We start from the raw sequence: 12,714 nt of genomic DNA on the forward strand, positions 1-12,714 counted from the left end.
GAAAGCTCTCAGGACATACACATCCACATAATAGTAAGACAACGTGGATATTACGGTTAAAAATGTAATAAAACTGAGTAAATGCCAGAAAGCTATTTAACAGTTAAGAATGAACATCTTCCTTTAACTAGACTTCCATCTATGTTAGCACTCACTGCCTGTGAAATTCCACAGTAGTGTGGTTTAGCATGTACCAAAGTGTTGCTTAGTCAGAACTGTTAATCTGGCCTCAGAGGAAGAACAGAAAATGAATCATTTTTTGTCTTTGTTATGAATATAGGAAGAAGTAGCAATTTACTAACCACTGTGCCAACTATATTGCTGTTCAAGATTTTAGGGATGAAGAAATTATTTTCTTTACTACATCTTGAAACGACAGTAAAAAGCTACAAGCCTACGCAATTTCAACATTACTTGTCAGTTTGAACTTTCAACATTACAGTGTCAGTTTGAACTTAGTAGTAACAACATTCCTTTTCTACATGGCAGCTGACCTTTCAAGAGCACTGAACTTTGGCTTTACAGCACTCGTAAGAAAATCTCAAATTATGTCCTCTTTTCCTTACCTGAAGAAACCACATATACAAAGACCATCCTAAATTAAGGATTAGGAAATCCTCCCAAAATAGACAAAAAAAATCCAGTAAGCAAAAATCACGCAGTAATCCCTCCTTACATACTTTCTCTTTGTCTCCTCCTCAAATCCGATGATTATTAGAGATGTTTGCCTGACTTTGCTGAACCCTACTTTAAAATAGTACAGTTATTTACAAGTACTTCCTTGACTTTCTTAACAAAACAAAAACATCCTTTAATAACTAGATAAAATTGAAGTCTATTTTTACTTAATAAAAATAAGAAACTAGCCATTTGAAATTGGAAGTTGAGGCCAGGAGAACGGTCTTATAATAAAAACGGTCGTAACTCTAAGCAAGGTTACAGCCATTTCATAACATATGAAATACTATACCTGTTCTCAGGTTCAGAAGTTTGATTTGTAGATGAAGTGTGCGTCAACTGCTTGGGAGCCAAACCTACAACTAACCAAAGATTGTCATCTCATTAGAAAGTTGTTAGCTACAAAGGAAATTCGAACTACACAGTGTGTTCTTTTAAACACTAATTAAAACTAATTAACTTAAGCTCAAGATAATGCTGCAATTCGCTCATAACCAATAAAGAGATGCAACTTTTGAGGCAGTATTCAAGTGTTTCACCACGTACTTAAACAACATGCAATTTTCTTTAATGTTTTCTGGGCAGTTCTGCATAGCAGCTTGCCATCCACTAACCATGGGCAGTAGTAAACTACACCAGAGTTTATAGCATTAGAATCATAAATGCCATCACCTGAAGCGTGCTCCATAACACTGAAGCAATTCAGAATAGATTAAAAAAACAAAACCAAAACCATTTTTCACATTCTCTTACAGCACAGAGTATTTAGCTGTACAAAAATACCCTAAAATAGCAGTAAAATTGTAACTGTTTAGTAGAGCAAAATAATTAAACAGTGCTCTCCAGATCAGATTTTCAAACAAAACAAAACCCTATCAAATCAAGAATTCAAGAACACAAAACAAAGGGATGAACAACTTCAAGGGGAAAGAGATGCTAGTGATCCGCTGACAGTATTTCCTAATCAAACATACTTGAGCTAAAATGTTTACATCGCACTCATCACAAGGCCTAACAAACAGAATTCACAGGCTGAAAAAACAAGAATATATAATAAAATGGGAGAGCAATTACATAATTCAAATTTGGTCAAGACCAAAGACAACCAATTAGAAGAAAGAAATGCAGATATCTATGCAAAGGAAGTGGTAACCAACAGAGGATCCTTAACAAAAAGAGACGCAAAAGAAGAATCCAATTGAGAAATTGAAAGTTTATTAATTTATCACATGGAAAAGGTTGTTTTTTGTGCTTGCTTATGAATAAGTTGTCACTTCACTTATGCTGAAACGGAGCACATTAAAGCATTAAAATATTCATGCATAAAGCACAAAGAAGTGCCAGAAGTAGAGCTGGGAAGAAAAACAGATACTACTTCTCAATTCAGAACCCTCAGATAAAACCACATTTGCTGCAATTAACGTGGTTGTATTGTTGGGTGCAAAGATACATTAATACCTTCAGTGAACAGTTCCAGTTCTGGAAGTTTGGCTCTGGGAAACATCCCTCTGGAAGGAAGCTGATCAGAAAAAGAAGAAAAATCATTAGTAAGCAATTACCTTGTGGATCGCATTCTCCAGGCTCTCTTTTTAATTGTTTTGATGGTTTAGGAGCTGTAAGATGCTTCACTGGAGAACTTTCTGGACTTGACTCCAAACGTAATTTGAAGTTCTAAATAAAACACAGAAGATGAGATTTAAATTAAAAAAGCAAACAACTATTTAATGCCTCTAATATATTATCAAAACCACTCAGGTAACTCAGTATTAGCACCTCGAATACAGCACCAGTTTTTCTGTTTCCATCATATTTTAAGTAGACAGAATGCAATAGCTTAGGTAGTCCATAATGAAGTAGAGAACACCCCCTACTCCATTTCTTTTAATACATCTTTTCAGAACAGCTTAAGTCATCAAGAAGCATCCAGATGAATCCATACAACCTTTGGCTGCAGCAGGAAAATTTTAACCATCAACATTTAATTGGCTAAGGAACTTGGGAGAATGAACAGATCAACTGTCCGGTTTACTGGATGCGTCATCATAGATAAAATGATATGATAATGATATAATGATAATGACACGATATAAGGTCCTATGATAACAGGACCTTTAGCATGTCTGAAAACATAAGTTACTGTAAAATAAAGTCACTGTTAAAACAAATCTTATGAGCAGGGCGTTCTCAGAAAACGAAAGAGACTCAGAACACCCTCCCCACCACACATCCTAACTAAAATGGCTTACCTCATCGGGTCGAGGCTCAGAGAAATGTTTTGTCAAATTATGCAACAAACCATTTTCCACACCTCTTTTCGTGGGTTGTTTCATTTCCAATGCCACTTCTTTACTTCCAGCTCTTTCAGATGAAGGGTCTGACTTATCCTGCACACAAGTTGCACTTTCATTCTCGGACAGTCTTGTCACTGGCAGCTGACCTTCCACCTTAGAATGTTGTGCTTCCGTAGCTATTTGACTTGCCTCTGAAACTTCAGGGAAATTTTTTAACAAAGAAAGCTTGGGGGCATTAGCAGAATTTAAGTTAGTCTGCTTCATGTTATTAGCTTTCAGTAATTTAATTTTGGTCCATTTAGAGTTTTTGTTTGAGGAGTTACTTCTACCATTCAAAGTACACTTGACAGGCATTCCTTTTTTGCTAGGGAAAAAACGTTTGCACTGAGCACTTTGAGCAGGTTCTTTCTGCGTAAGCATTTCACTTTGTTGCAGCTGTACTTCAGCGTGCTTTTCCTCTTCTGTTTTACTACACTCAGCATTAGGGGAATCTTTTTTCACCTCTACTGTATCTGACTCAATTTCACCCGCAATTTCTTCACAAAGTTCAAGGATGCTCACCCTTTTGGATTTCACATCGCTCTCGGGTTGATCAGCTACTTTTGTTTCACTTACAGATGGCTGTGAAACCTTGTTTGGTTTTATACTGCCTTTTATGTTCTGGTGCACTTGTTGCTTTTCCTTAGTTACTGTCTTAGAATTTGGCTTCGGAGAATCTGCTTTCACTTTCTTTGTGCTGCTAAGAACGGGAGATACAGGGTCTTTTTGGTCTTTCTTAACTTCCTCAAGGCCGTCATCAGGACATAACGACGAGTCTTGAACGCTGTGTTGAAGGCTTTTTGAATTATCATTTTTCTTGTCTGCCTTACACTTCTTCTCTTTCGGAGAGCTGGTCACTTCTACACGTGTTTCTTTATCTTCTTTTGCATTGTTTGACTTTGTTTTGGTGTTTTTCTGTTCTGCTTTCTCTCCAGCAGGTTTAAGTGCTTTCGCTGGGACATTCTGAGCAGGTCTTTTCGCCTGGCTACTCTGTTTCACATCCAAAGCTTTTTCTTCTTTAACTTCTCTGCTGCGAAGGGATCTCGCAGGCTCTTCCACGTGTGTTAGCTGCTGCAGCCTCTGTGATCTCCTCGCACCAGATTCACTTGGAGCAGTTACACATTTCGACTTAGGAATCTCTTGCGCAGGTTTTTTCTGGCACACCTCTTTACTTTTTGTAGACTTAGACTGCTGTTGGGCCTTTTTGTCAGGTACTGTTTTACTACCTGAGTTGAATCCCGATGACCTTGTAGTCATGCGTGTTCCTAGTTCAGATTCATTTGTGTTGACACTGAAATATTCAAATAATTATTTTTCAGCACCCAGAAAAATCCAATTTGTCATTAAAAATGTCACATTCCTACTAACCTCTGCATCTGGTTTGTTGTCCCCCCCCCCCCCCCCCCCTTCTTTATAAATAAGAAATTATATATTTGTAATGCTTTTAGAATCACTTTCTCTAAAATCTGTCTAAAGAGACATCACTTCCACCTGGTTACTCTTAAGCGCAGTGCTCAATGCCTTCTACGTATTGCAAGACTGAACCATGAACTCCACATGAACGCCTTCCAGCATTTCCAGCAGATTTTAATTGTTGATACTTGTAGCTTTTAAATGAAGTATCAGTTTTATTTTCCCTTCAGAACCCTTTTTGGAGGAGTCTTTCTGGATTTCAAGACACTTAAATGGTTCCAGAGAAAGATCATGTAGGAGATATCAAAATGATTTAAAGCTGACTGTCCCACTAGTAATAATTAACTATTTTAACTACCTTTAACTCCAATTCACTCTCTTTACACTGTTTCTGCACTAATTCAGTCTAGGAAGAAAATGTGGAATAATAACTTATTGTTTTATCACTGACCTGTTTGATTTGACAGAGGTTCTGAGTACAGATTTCTCCTGCACTGCACACTGATTAGAGTTTGATTTATTTGAGACATGCTTTGCATCTGACACCTCTTTCTCCTTCTTTGCTGACGATGGTCTGCTGTTCTTGTCCAGCCTGGGACGTTTAGCAGATGGCTCTACTAACGCAGACTTCCTTTTCTGAGCTGCCATTTCTGTAAAACACAACAATTGAGTCAGCTTTCAATGCCTTTGTCAGGTGTTACAACAGAATCAAAGATTCGCCCCTTTTACAAAGTAAAGTAACCGATATTCACTTTTCCTTTTAGAGGCAGGCCATGCTAATTATGTTCGGAGATCAAATCATCAAAGCAACCTCAAATCAAATGACATTTATTTTACTTACAGGTTTTTACAAGAGGCAATCGATGTTTAGGCCAAAGTAACTTATCACGGTGTGCCAAGAGCATTCCTTACGTATATGCTTACGAACAAGACGTTTCATGACACCTATGAAAAACACAACACGTTCACATAGCACTTACATCAAGTCAGCACTTAATAAAGTTTCTTCTCAGACTCTGAACTCAATATTCCCACCCTTTTCCAACCCTTCAAAAAGTAACCTTCAAATTTCTTTGATATTCACTTGAAAAACAAACAGCTTTTATTTACACATCTCAAAATGTTGGAGATTTTGCTGTTTTACCTGTTGAACTGTGGCAGATACACTATATATATTTGAAGTTTCTTGGCTTTTTGCATTTTTCCAGAAAATAATAAGGTGCCCTTTTTTCATAGCCCCTACAGAAGTGGGCCTCCTCTCAACTCCGTGCATCCCAGCAACAGCAAATCAATTCATTACATTCTAAGTTTTGAGTCTGCCACTACAGAACTCTAAGGACATCAGCAACTGCCTACAACTTTTCCATCTAATACCAATTATGCTACGGTTCAGAGACAGAAAGTCTAGGGAGTAACATCTGCCCTGGGCATTAAAGAAGATGATGTCTCCTGAAACAATATTAAAGATGCAGCAGTTAATAAGCAATAGCATCGTCTAAAAACTAACAGATTCTCAGTGAAGCCATCCCAGGCTCTTTTACATCTGTGGCTTCTGCAGCTTTTAAGTTCTCTTACCCAAAGGTACCATTTTAAGCAATAATTGTTCAGTAAAGGTATAATCATCTCCCTAAAAAATTGAGGCTGCCGGAAGACACAGTGCTCACAACTTCTTACCACCTTTTTAGGTCATGATTTATCCATTAATTTTTGCCGAGGGCAGCCAGACAAACTTCTAAAAGAGAATTCTAATAGTTTTCAAGCGTTAACTCATCTGATGTAAAATGACAGACCTTACAGTCAAGCAGGAACTTCACAATTACCAGCTATACAACACTGCTTAGATATTTCATTTCAGCACAACTTCAGTCAGCCTTCCAGCACTGACAAACACATGCCTTTTTCTAGCAATTTGAAAGACACATTAAGCAACTTTTAATAACCATTCATTATCCAAACAGAAAAGAGCTACATATTCTTTCCAATATTTCACACTTACAATTGTCCTTAACCCCATTTTCATTTACCCACTCCCTTGTGAGGCCACCTCTAAACACGCAAGATGAACGATGCTCAAATTCAAACAGACACCAATGCTGTTTTCTGACTTTCTCATTTAAAGAAGCCATGTAACCAGCAACATACATTTGAAGTGGCACTAAAGAACATACGTAGGGAAAAAATCTCTAATAGCACTTCTCGTATTGCGGTATTCTCATACTGATTCTTATCCATGTTGGATGGGGCCCTCAGCAGCCTGATCTAGTGGTTGGCAACCATGTCCACGGCAGAGGCTGGAGCTTGATGGTTCCTTCCAGCCTAAGCCATTCTACAATTCTATTTCCATGTCTCTCCCTAAGAAGCAGAAAACAGAGCCTTGCTAATAGTGAATGCGCTCTATGACAGATAGAAAAACAACAGTTTCCTACTCCTCAAAGATAACCGGTCAGGAGATGTGGTATGGCCACTTCACAGCTACACTTAGGATGAAAACACCAGGCACCAAGGCCAAACAAGGCTGTGGGCTCATATTCTCTTAGTTCAGAGAACACCACTGACTCCCAGCATTTGAGATCACGGTGACACACACACCACGCAGCCAGCCAGACCTTCCTGGTGCTTTGCAGCCACTCTGGCCCACATGACAGGGCACGCTCAAGGAAGACTTTCAAGACCAAAACAAAAACTGCGATCCTTCCCTCGCCGGTACTGCTTTTCAGGGCACTGACAAATCATCCTCCTTCCACAAAGAGCTCCGACTTCTGAGCAGCCAATCCCTCCCTCCTAACGCTGTTGGCAGCTGGGCAAGGACCTGCCAGCTCTTCAGCTCCTGCCCTGAAGAAGTCCCACTGGTACAAAGCCAGGTTAGGAGAAGGGAAGGCGCTGAAGAAACGCGAGAACTAACTATGGAACGACCAAAGCTTTCGGTGCACGAAGTGGAGGAGAGCCCAGCAACGCCGCAGCACCCACAGCGCCGAGCCCCTGAGGCAGGAATGAGCCCTCGGGTTCTGACGGGCTGAAGGAGGGGTGGGGGGAGGGGTTGGGGACACCTGCCTGACAGGGCTGGGCTGGCACACGGACCTCGGAAGCCCAGAGAAAGGCCAAGGGGAGGCCTCGGTGCGGGCCCGGTGCCGCCCCACGGCCACAGAGCTGTCGGAGCGGGACCCGCCGGAGCCCCACAGCCGGACGGGCCCTCCCCAGCGCGGGGCGGCCGTCCCCGCGGGGCGAGGGCGGGGGGGGGGGGGGAGCTGAGGGAAACGGCCGCGCGCCGCCAGGCCAACGGCAGCCGGCACCGCCCGCTCGCCCCCGCCACGATCGCGGGGCTCGGCAGCCGGCGGCAGGCCCGGGCCGGCAGGCCCGAGGCGGGGAGAAGGCACGGCTCGGCGAAACACTGCCAGCCGCGCGGAGCCGACAAGAGCCACCGGCAGGCGGCAAGCAGCAGCCGGTAGCCGCGGGTGGGAGCGACCCCCAGTCCAACCGCCCGCCCGCCCGCTTACCTCGCGCCAGGGCAGGGACGTGCGGCGGCGCTCAGCCGCCCTCCGCGCCGGGCTGCCAGCTGCGGGATCGGGGCGGGGGGAGGAGGGACGGGGCGGAGAGGGTGGGCGGAGCGCGGAGCGGCTCACATCCGGGCATTGCCGCGGGGAGGGGCTGCGCGGGCGCAGTAGGGCGCCGCCTGTAGGAGAGTGCGGCTCCGGCCTCGACTGGTGGCGGTCTTTTCCTTAAGGCTGTCTTGTGGTATGAGGCGTCTGTCCCAACAAGGGGGGAAACTGGGCTTGCTCGTCGTCTGGTGGTGAAGTGGCTGGATTCACAGAATTATTAAAAGTTGGAAAAGACCGTTAACATCGTCTATTTCAGCCATCAGCCCATCCCCACCATGCCCACTGACCGCATCCCTCAGCGCCACACCCACACGGTCCTTGAGCACCTCCAGGGGCAGTGACTGCACCGCCCCCCTGAGCAGCCTGGGCCACTGCAGCACTGCTCTTTCTGAGAAGAAATTTCTCCTAATATCCAACCTGAACCTCCCCTGGTGCAGCGTGATGCCACCCCCTCTCGTCCCATCACTGCTACCTGACCACGTTTGGCAGTAGGATGCCAGCAGCTGGACAAGTTCTGCACTGTGTTTCACCAATCATTCTGTAGCATAACCATCCATCTGTGATTTTTTTTTTCCTCCCATTCCCTGAGATGTTTCAGTCTTAGTACTCTGGATGATGGTGTTGTACTTCACCTAACTTTACCTTGTGGATTCATTCTTTCAGGATATTTCAAGCTCTGAGCTAACATCCGCATTAGCAAGTAATAGGAAAAGTTCTGAGTGAAATCAGGAGGGCTGAGGATCACAGATGCACCAACCCAGGGCGGCTTCAGCTCAGCCCTGTAGATGCTGCTGCCACCAGGGCCGGAGCGTGTTATGTGTGATCTGGGGATATGTCTGCTGGTTTGATGTCACTCAAAAGGAATCTGGCTGGTACACTCCAAGAGGAAACCTGACAAGTAGGAACTGGAGGGGGTTGCTTCAAATGTGCAGTCCTCTCCTCATTCAGCCTGGAGAAGCAAAGGCTTAGGGGAGACCGGATAGCAGCCTTTCAGCACTTAAGGGGAGCTTGTAAGCAGGAGGGAAATCAACATTTTACACAGGTAGTGATATGAGAAGAAGAGAAGGGTTTAAACTAAAAGAGTGGAAATTTAGGTATCAGGGGGAAGTTTTTCACTCAGAGGTTGATGAAGCGCTGGCACAGCTGCCCAGAGAAGCTGTGGTGCCCCATCCCTGGAGGCGCTCAAGGCCAGGTTGGATGGGGCCCTGGGCAGCTGAGCTGCTGGGTGGCAGCCCTGCCCACAGCACGGCGTGGGACTGGGTGGGCTTTAAGGTCCCTTCCAACCCAAGCCATTCCATGAGCACTAATGCTGAGGAACCTAGTTCATACATAGTGTGCTCCTTCTGAGCTTCCAGGCCAGGAAAAACCTGAAGTCTTATCCGAAATGCATGTAGTGTCCTTGTTGGGTTTGACACTGGTATGTTCTGCTTGCTAACACAGCCACCTCTCAGTTGATTTGATTACACATTTTCATGCTGATGAGAATACATCACTCCATCAGAATGACTGGAGACAAGTGTGGTGAACCTCAGCATTAGCCAACCAGTAAATGACTTTGAAAGCTGTTTGATTTTTTTTTTTTTCCTGCGTGGTAATGTGTGACAGGTGTTCTCCCATAGATTCCTGGTTTATTGTGCAGATTTCAGACTAACATATAGCACTGAAGTAGCACTTGAGAGCTACACAGCATAAGCTTTCTGTAAATATTCCTTTCGTAATATTTGAAGTATTTTAAACATGATATTTTCATTTTCATACAAAAATGTTTAGTCCTTTTTTTAATTATCTCAAACATTTTGTTGTTTCTATAGCTGTTAGATATACTGGATTAACTGTCGGGAAGCATACACAAGTTGCTGAATAATTTTTCTTTATATATAGATCAAATTCTCTAGAGACATTTTGCTTTACCTGTATTTTTTCCCTCCTTGTTCACTGAAACAAGGAACCTCCTTTGATAAGTCTTCTTTCTTGACAAACCTCTCTGAAGCACAGTTTCTCCTAGGCAAATGGGGATTTTCAGCAGCTGCAGTTTTTGAAAAAGCTGATAGCAAGGAAATGTTATTTATAACTTCCTGTAACAGCTCCTTTTCAATGCATGATAATCTACTGTGTCTTTACAGTGAATGCAGCAACATGTGGTCCCTTGTAGGTTACTGCAGGAGAGCAGAATTCTTTCCAGATGACAGATACTTTAATCACTTGGCTGCCTGTAAACTTCGTGGAGGATGATAAAAGCATTTTTTTTAATGTGACGGCTGGCTTTGTAAACTTAACATGATGTTTTTACATCCTTTTTTCTTAGGGCCATGAAGCAAGTAAAGCTGGGTGTTTCTCACATCCTTCCATGGAACAGTAATTTGATGAGCAGCAGATTTTTGTAAAGAAGCAAGCATTCTTGTAAAGGATTACAGTCCAAAACTTGAGAAAACTCTGGTCATGGAATAGAAGGATATGAGTAAACTTCCAGCTTTCCACAGAAGGTGGCAGCATTGGAAGCACTAATTTCAGTTTGAGTGTGCAAGCAAATATCTCCTTTACTGGAAGAACACGAACTTCTCAGAAATGTGTTCTCCCCAGAGGATGTGGTGACTGTGAACAGGAGTGCTTAGGGGCAGCCTTACTCTGGGTCTAGGGGACTCGAGGAGGAAGGAGGAAGTGCATTCATACAGGTGCAGCACGCTGATTGAACAGGTGTAAAGCCAAAAGGATTTTGTGCTGATTTGGCTTTATTTACTAATTTTAACTGTAATCGTAGGATCACAGAATCACTCAGGTTGGAAAAGATCTTAAAGATCATCGAGTCCAACCATGAACTAACAATACTACCCTAACAACCCTCCTCTAAATCATGTTGCTGAGCACCACAGGGTGGTAATACTGCTGGGGTGCCTGTTGACTGCGGCTGACTCAAGAAGGAATTGCTGTATACTTGTGGTCTGAGTTCTTGATCCTGAACCCTATTGTGGCAGTCCTGCTAGCACAGAGACCTTGTAGCCCCTTTGACGTGTTAACACATACCGAACCTGCCCTGCTGGTTATCAGGTATCTCATCTAGGCAAGGAAGTGGTGACTGACAGACGCAGAAGTAGTTGTTGCTTAAACCTCTCAGCTGTGATTAACCCTGCATACACTGCCAGTGCATCTGAAGAATTCCTCAAACAGGTTAGCCAAAGCCACATGTGAAGCTGGTTTAAACTAGTGGTTTTCTAATCACTGTGTGTATGGTTCCTTTAATGGACTGGAAGGGCAGCTGAGGCAGCACAGGAAGCTTATTCCCACCCCTTCTGCAGATTCATGAAGTTGCCATACCCTCATCCAAGAGGAGGGAAGAGGCTGGATTCTTGCCTATCTAGTAGCAAAAAAAAAAGGGACAGGAAAATTGGATCCCACAGAGGAAGAGGTTTTTGCCAACAAAGAACTGCTGGCCATTGTGGCTGCTTGTGTGTTTGGCAGAGTTTTGCTTTCCCTCTGTTGGAATGGAAACAAATAATAATATGTATATGTATACATATATATGGCTGGGATATTCTACAGCAGTTATCTGCAGTTGTTGTTTTCCTGGCTGGCAAGAAACACTGCTAACCTGTCTTGAGGAAGTGATCCAGCGTGTATGTTGGAGGTATAGCTATGTCTGGTTTGCAGTGATTTGGGGCCAGGCCAGTGACTGTAAATGTATGTCAGTTGTGCACAAGAGGTCCAAACAATTACAGAAAAGGGGAAGCAGCCCAAAGTCTGAAACATTTGGGAACTGCTAAGATAAGCAAGCTGCTTCATTTTGCTGGCTTGAAGGGCTCAAACAATTTCCTACTAGATCTCAGTTGGAAGAGGCAACTTGCAGCAGAGAGGAGGTAAGGAGCTTCCAGAAACACATATTGGATGTAACTCTCGAAAGCAGAGGCCTTTTCCAATCCCTGTAGTGGTCAGTCTAGTTCTCAGAGTGACCGTGCTCTGTGACAATCAGCATGTGGATGTCTGAAGCTTGATACTCAGTGCCTTACCAACACAACCATGAAGACCTGCCTCACGTCACCAGCATTTACTGCCATTTCATCAACACCAGCTCTCGTGGAGTTGTTTACTGTTCTCCATAGCCCATTCTGGTTAAGTCTTGTAAGCCATACCGGTGTGTGTCCTGGTTTCCTAAAAAAGCATTAATCCTTCTGTTCAGTGTGAAGTGTATGCAATGGGTTGGTTTCTTTGCATCCTTAGAACTACATTTTCATTTCTATTCTAAATTTTCATTTTGTCTAGGTCTACTTGACAAGACTTAATACACTGTACTCTAAAACCTTAGTCTTTGCTTAGGTCCAGCATGGTTCCTGGGTGACTGAAGGCCTCACAGATATAAACAGTACATCGCATAAGCTCCAAGAGCAAGCTGAGGTTATGTTTTGGAGCATATATGTAACAGGCACCCTTGTGAGCAGGAGGATTGCACTAGACAGTTTCTAGATTTTCCTTTCGACTTCAGCTATTACACAGTACTGAAGCAGGAGGAAAGTTTTCATTATGAAGTGTCTGTACCTTTGTGACTTTGTGACTGTACCTTGTTCTCATTATCCATCTTCCCACTAACACGTGTTTTGTTAACAACATTGTTCTCCCATCTCCAGCATCTGTTTCCCTGTTGCTGTTTGGTTACTCAGATCCCATGAAAAGCCAAAGAGCCTATGAATTCGCGCTTCTGAACAGAG

At 43.3% G+C, this 12,714-nt stretch overlaps 1 protein-coding gene across 5 annotated transcripts in view; it reads right to left on the bottom strand.

Moving 5' to 3' along the window:
• Positions 1-7,989, bottom strand: part of ESCO1 (establishment of sister chromatid cohesion N-acetyltransferase 1) — a 28,368-nt gene extending 20,379 nt beyond the window's left edge. For 3 of the 5 annotated variants that reach the window (XR_005855344.2, XR_003073882.3, XM_419155.8), the window contains exons 1-6: positions 7,916-7,989; positions 5,263-5,366; positions 4,873-5,071; positions 2,925-4,299; positions 2,238-2,349; positions 971-1,040 (exon numbers count right to left, since the gene is read on the bottom strand). Coding sequence is in view for 3 of the 5 variants with exons in the window: in XM_419155.8 (XP_419155.4) it covers positions 971-1,040; positions 2,238-2,349; positions 2,925-4,299; positions 4,873-5,069 (1,754 nt within the window). In the remaining 2 variants the exon portion in view is untranslated. Of the gene's footprint in view, positions 1-970; positions 1,041-2,237; positions 2,350-2,924; positions 4,300-4,872; positions 5,072-5,262; positions 5,367-7,472 lie in introns of all 5 variants that reach the window. The other 2 variants (XM_046938204.1, XM_046938203.1) reach the window with 2 other exon arrangements.
• Between the last annotated feature and the right edge of the window lie 4,725 nt (positions 7,990-12,714).

Source organism: Gallus gallus, chromosome 2 (assembly GCF_016699485.2).
Source record: "Gallus gallus isolate bGalGal1 chromosome 2, bGalGal1.mat.broiler.GRCg7b, whole genome shotgun sequence".
Classification (NCBI taxonomy): domain Eukaryota; kingdom Metazoa; phylum Chordata; class Aves; order Galliformes; family Phasianidae; genus Gallus; species Gallus gallus.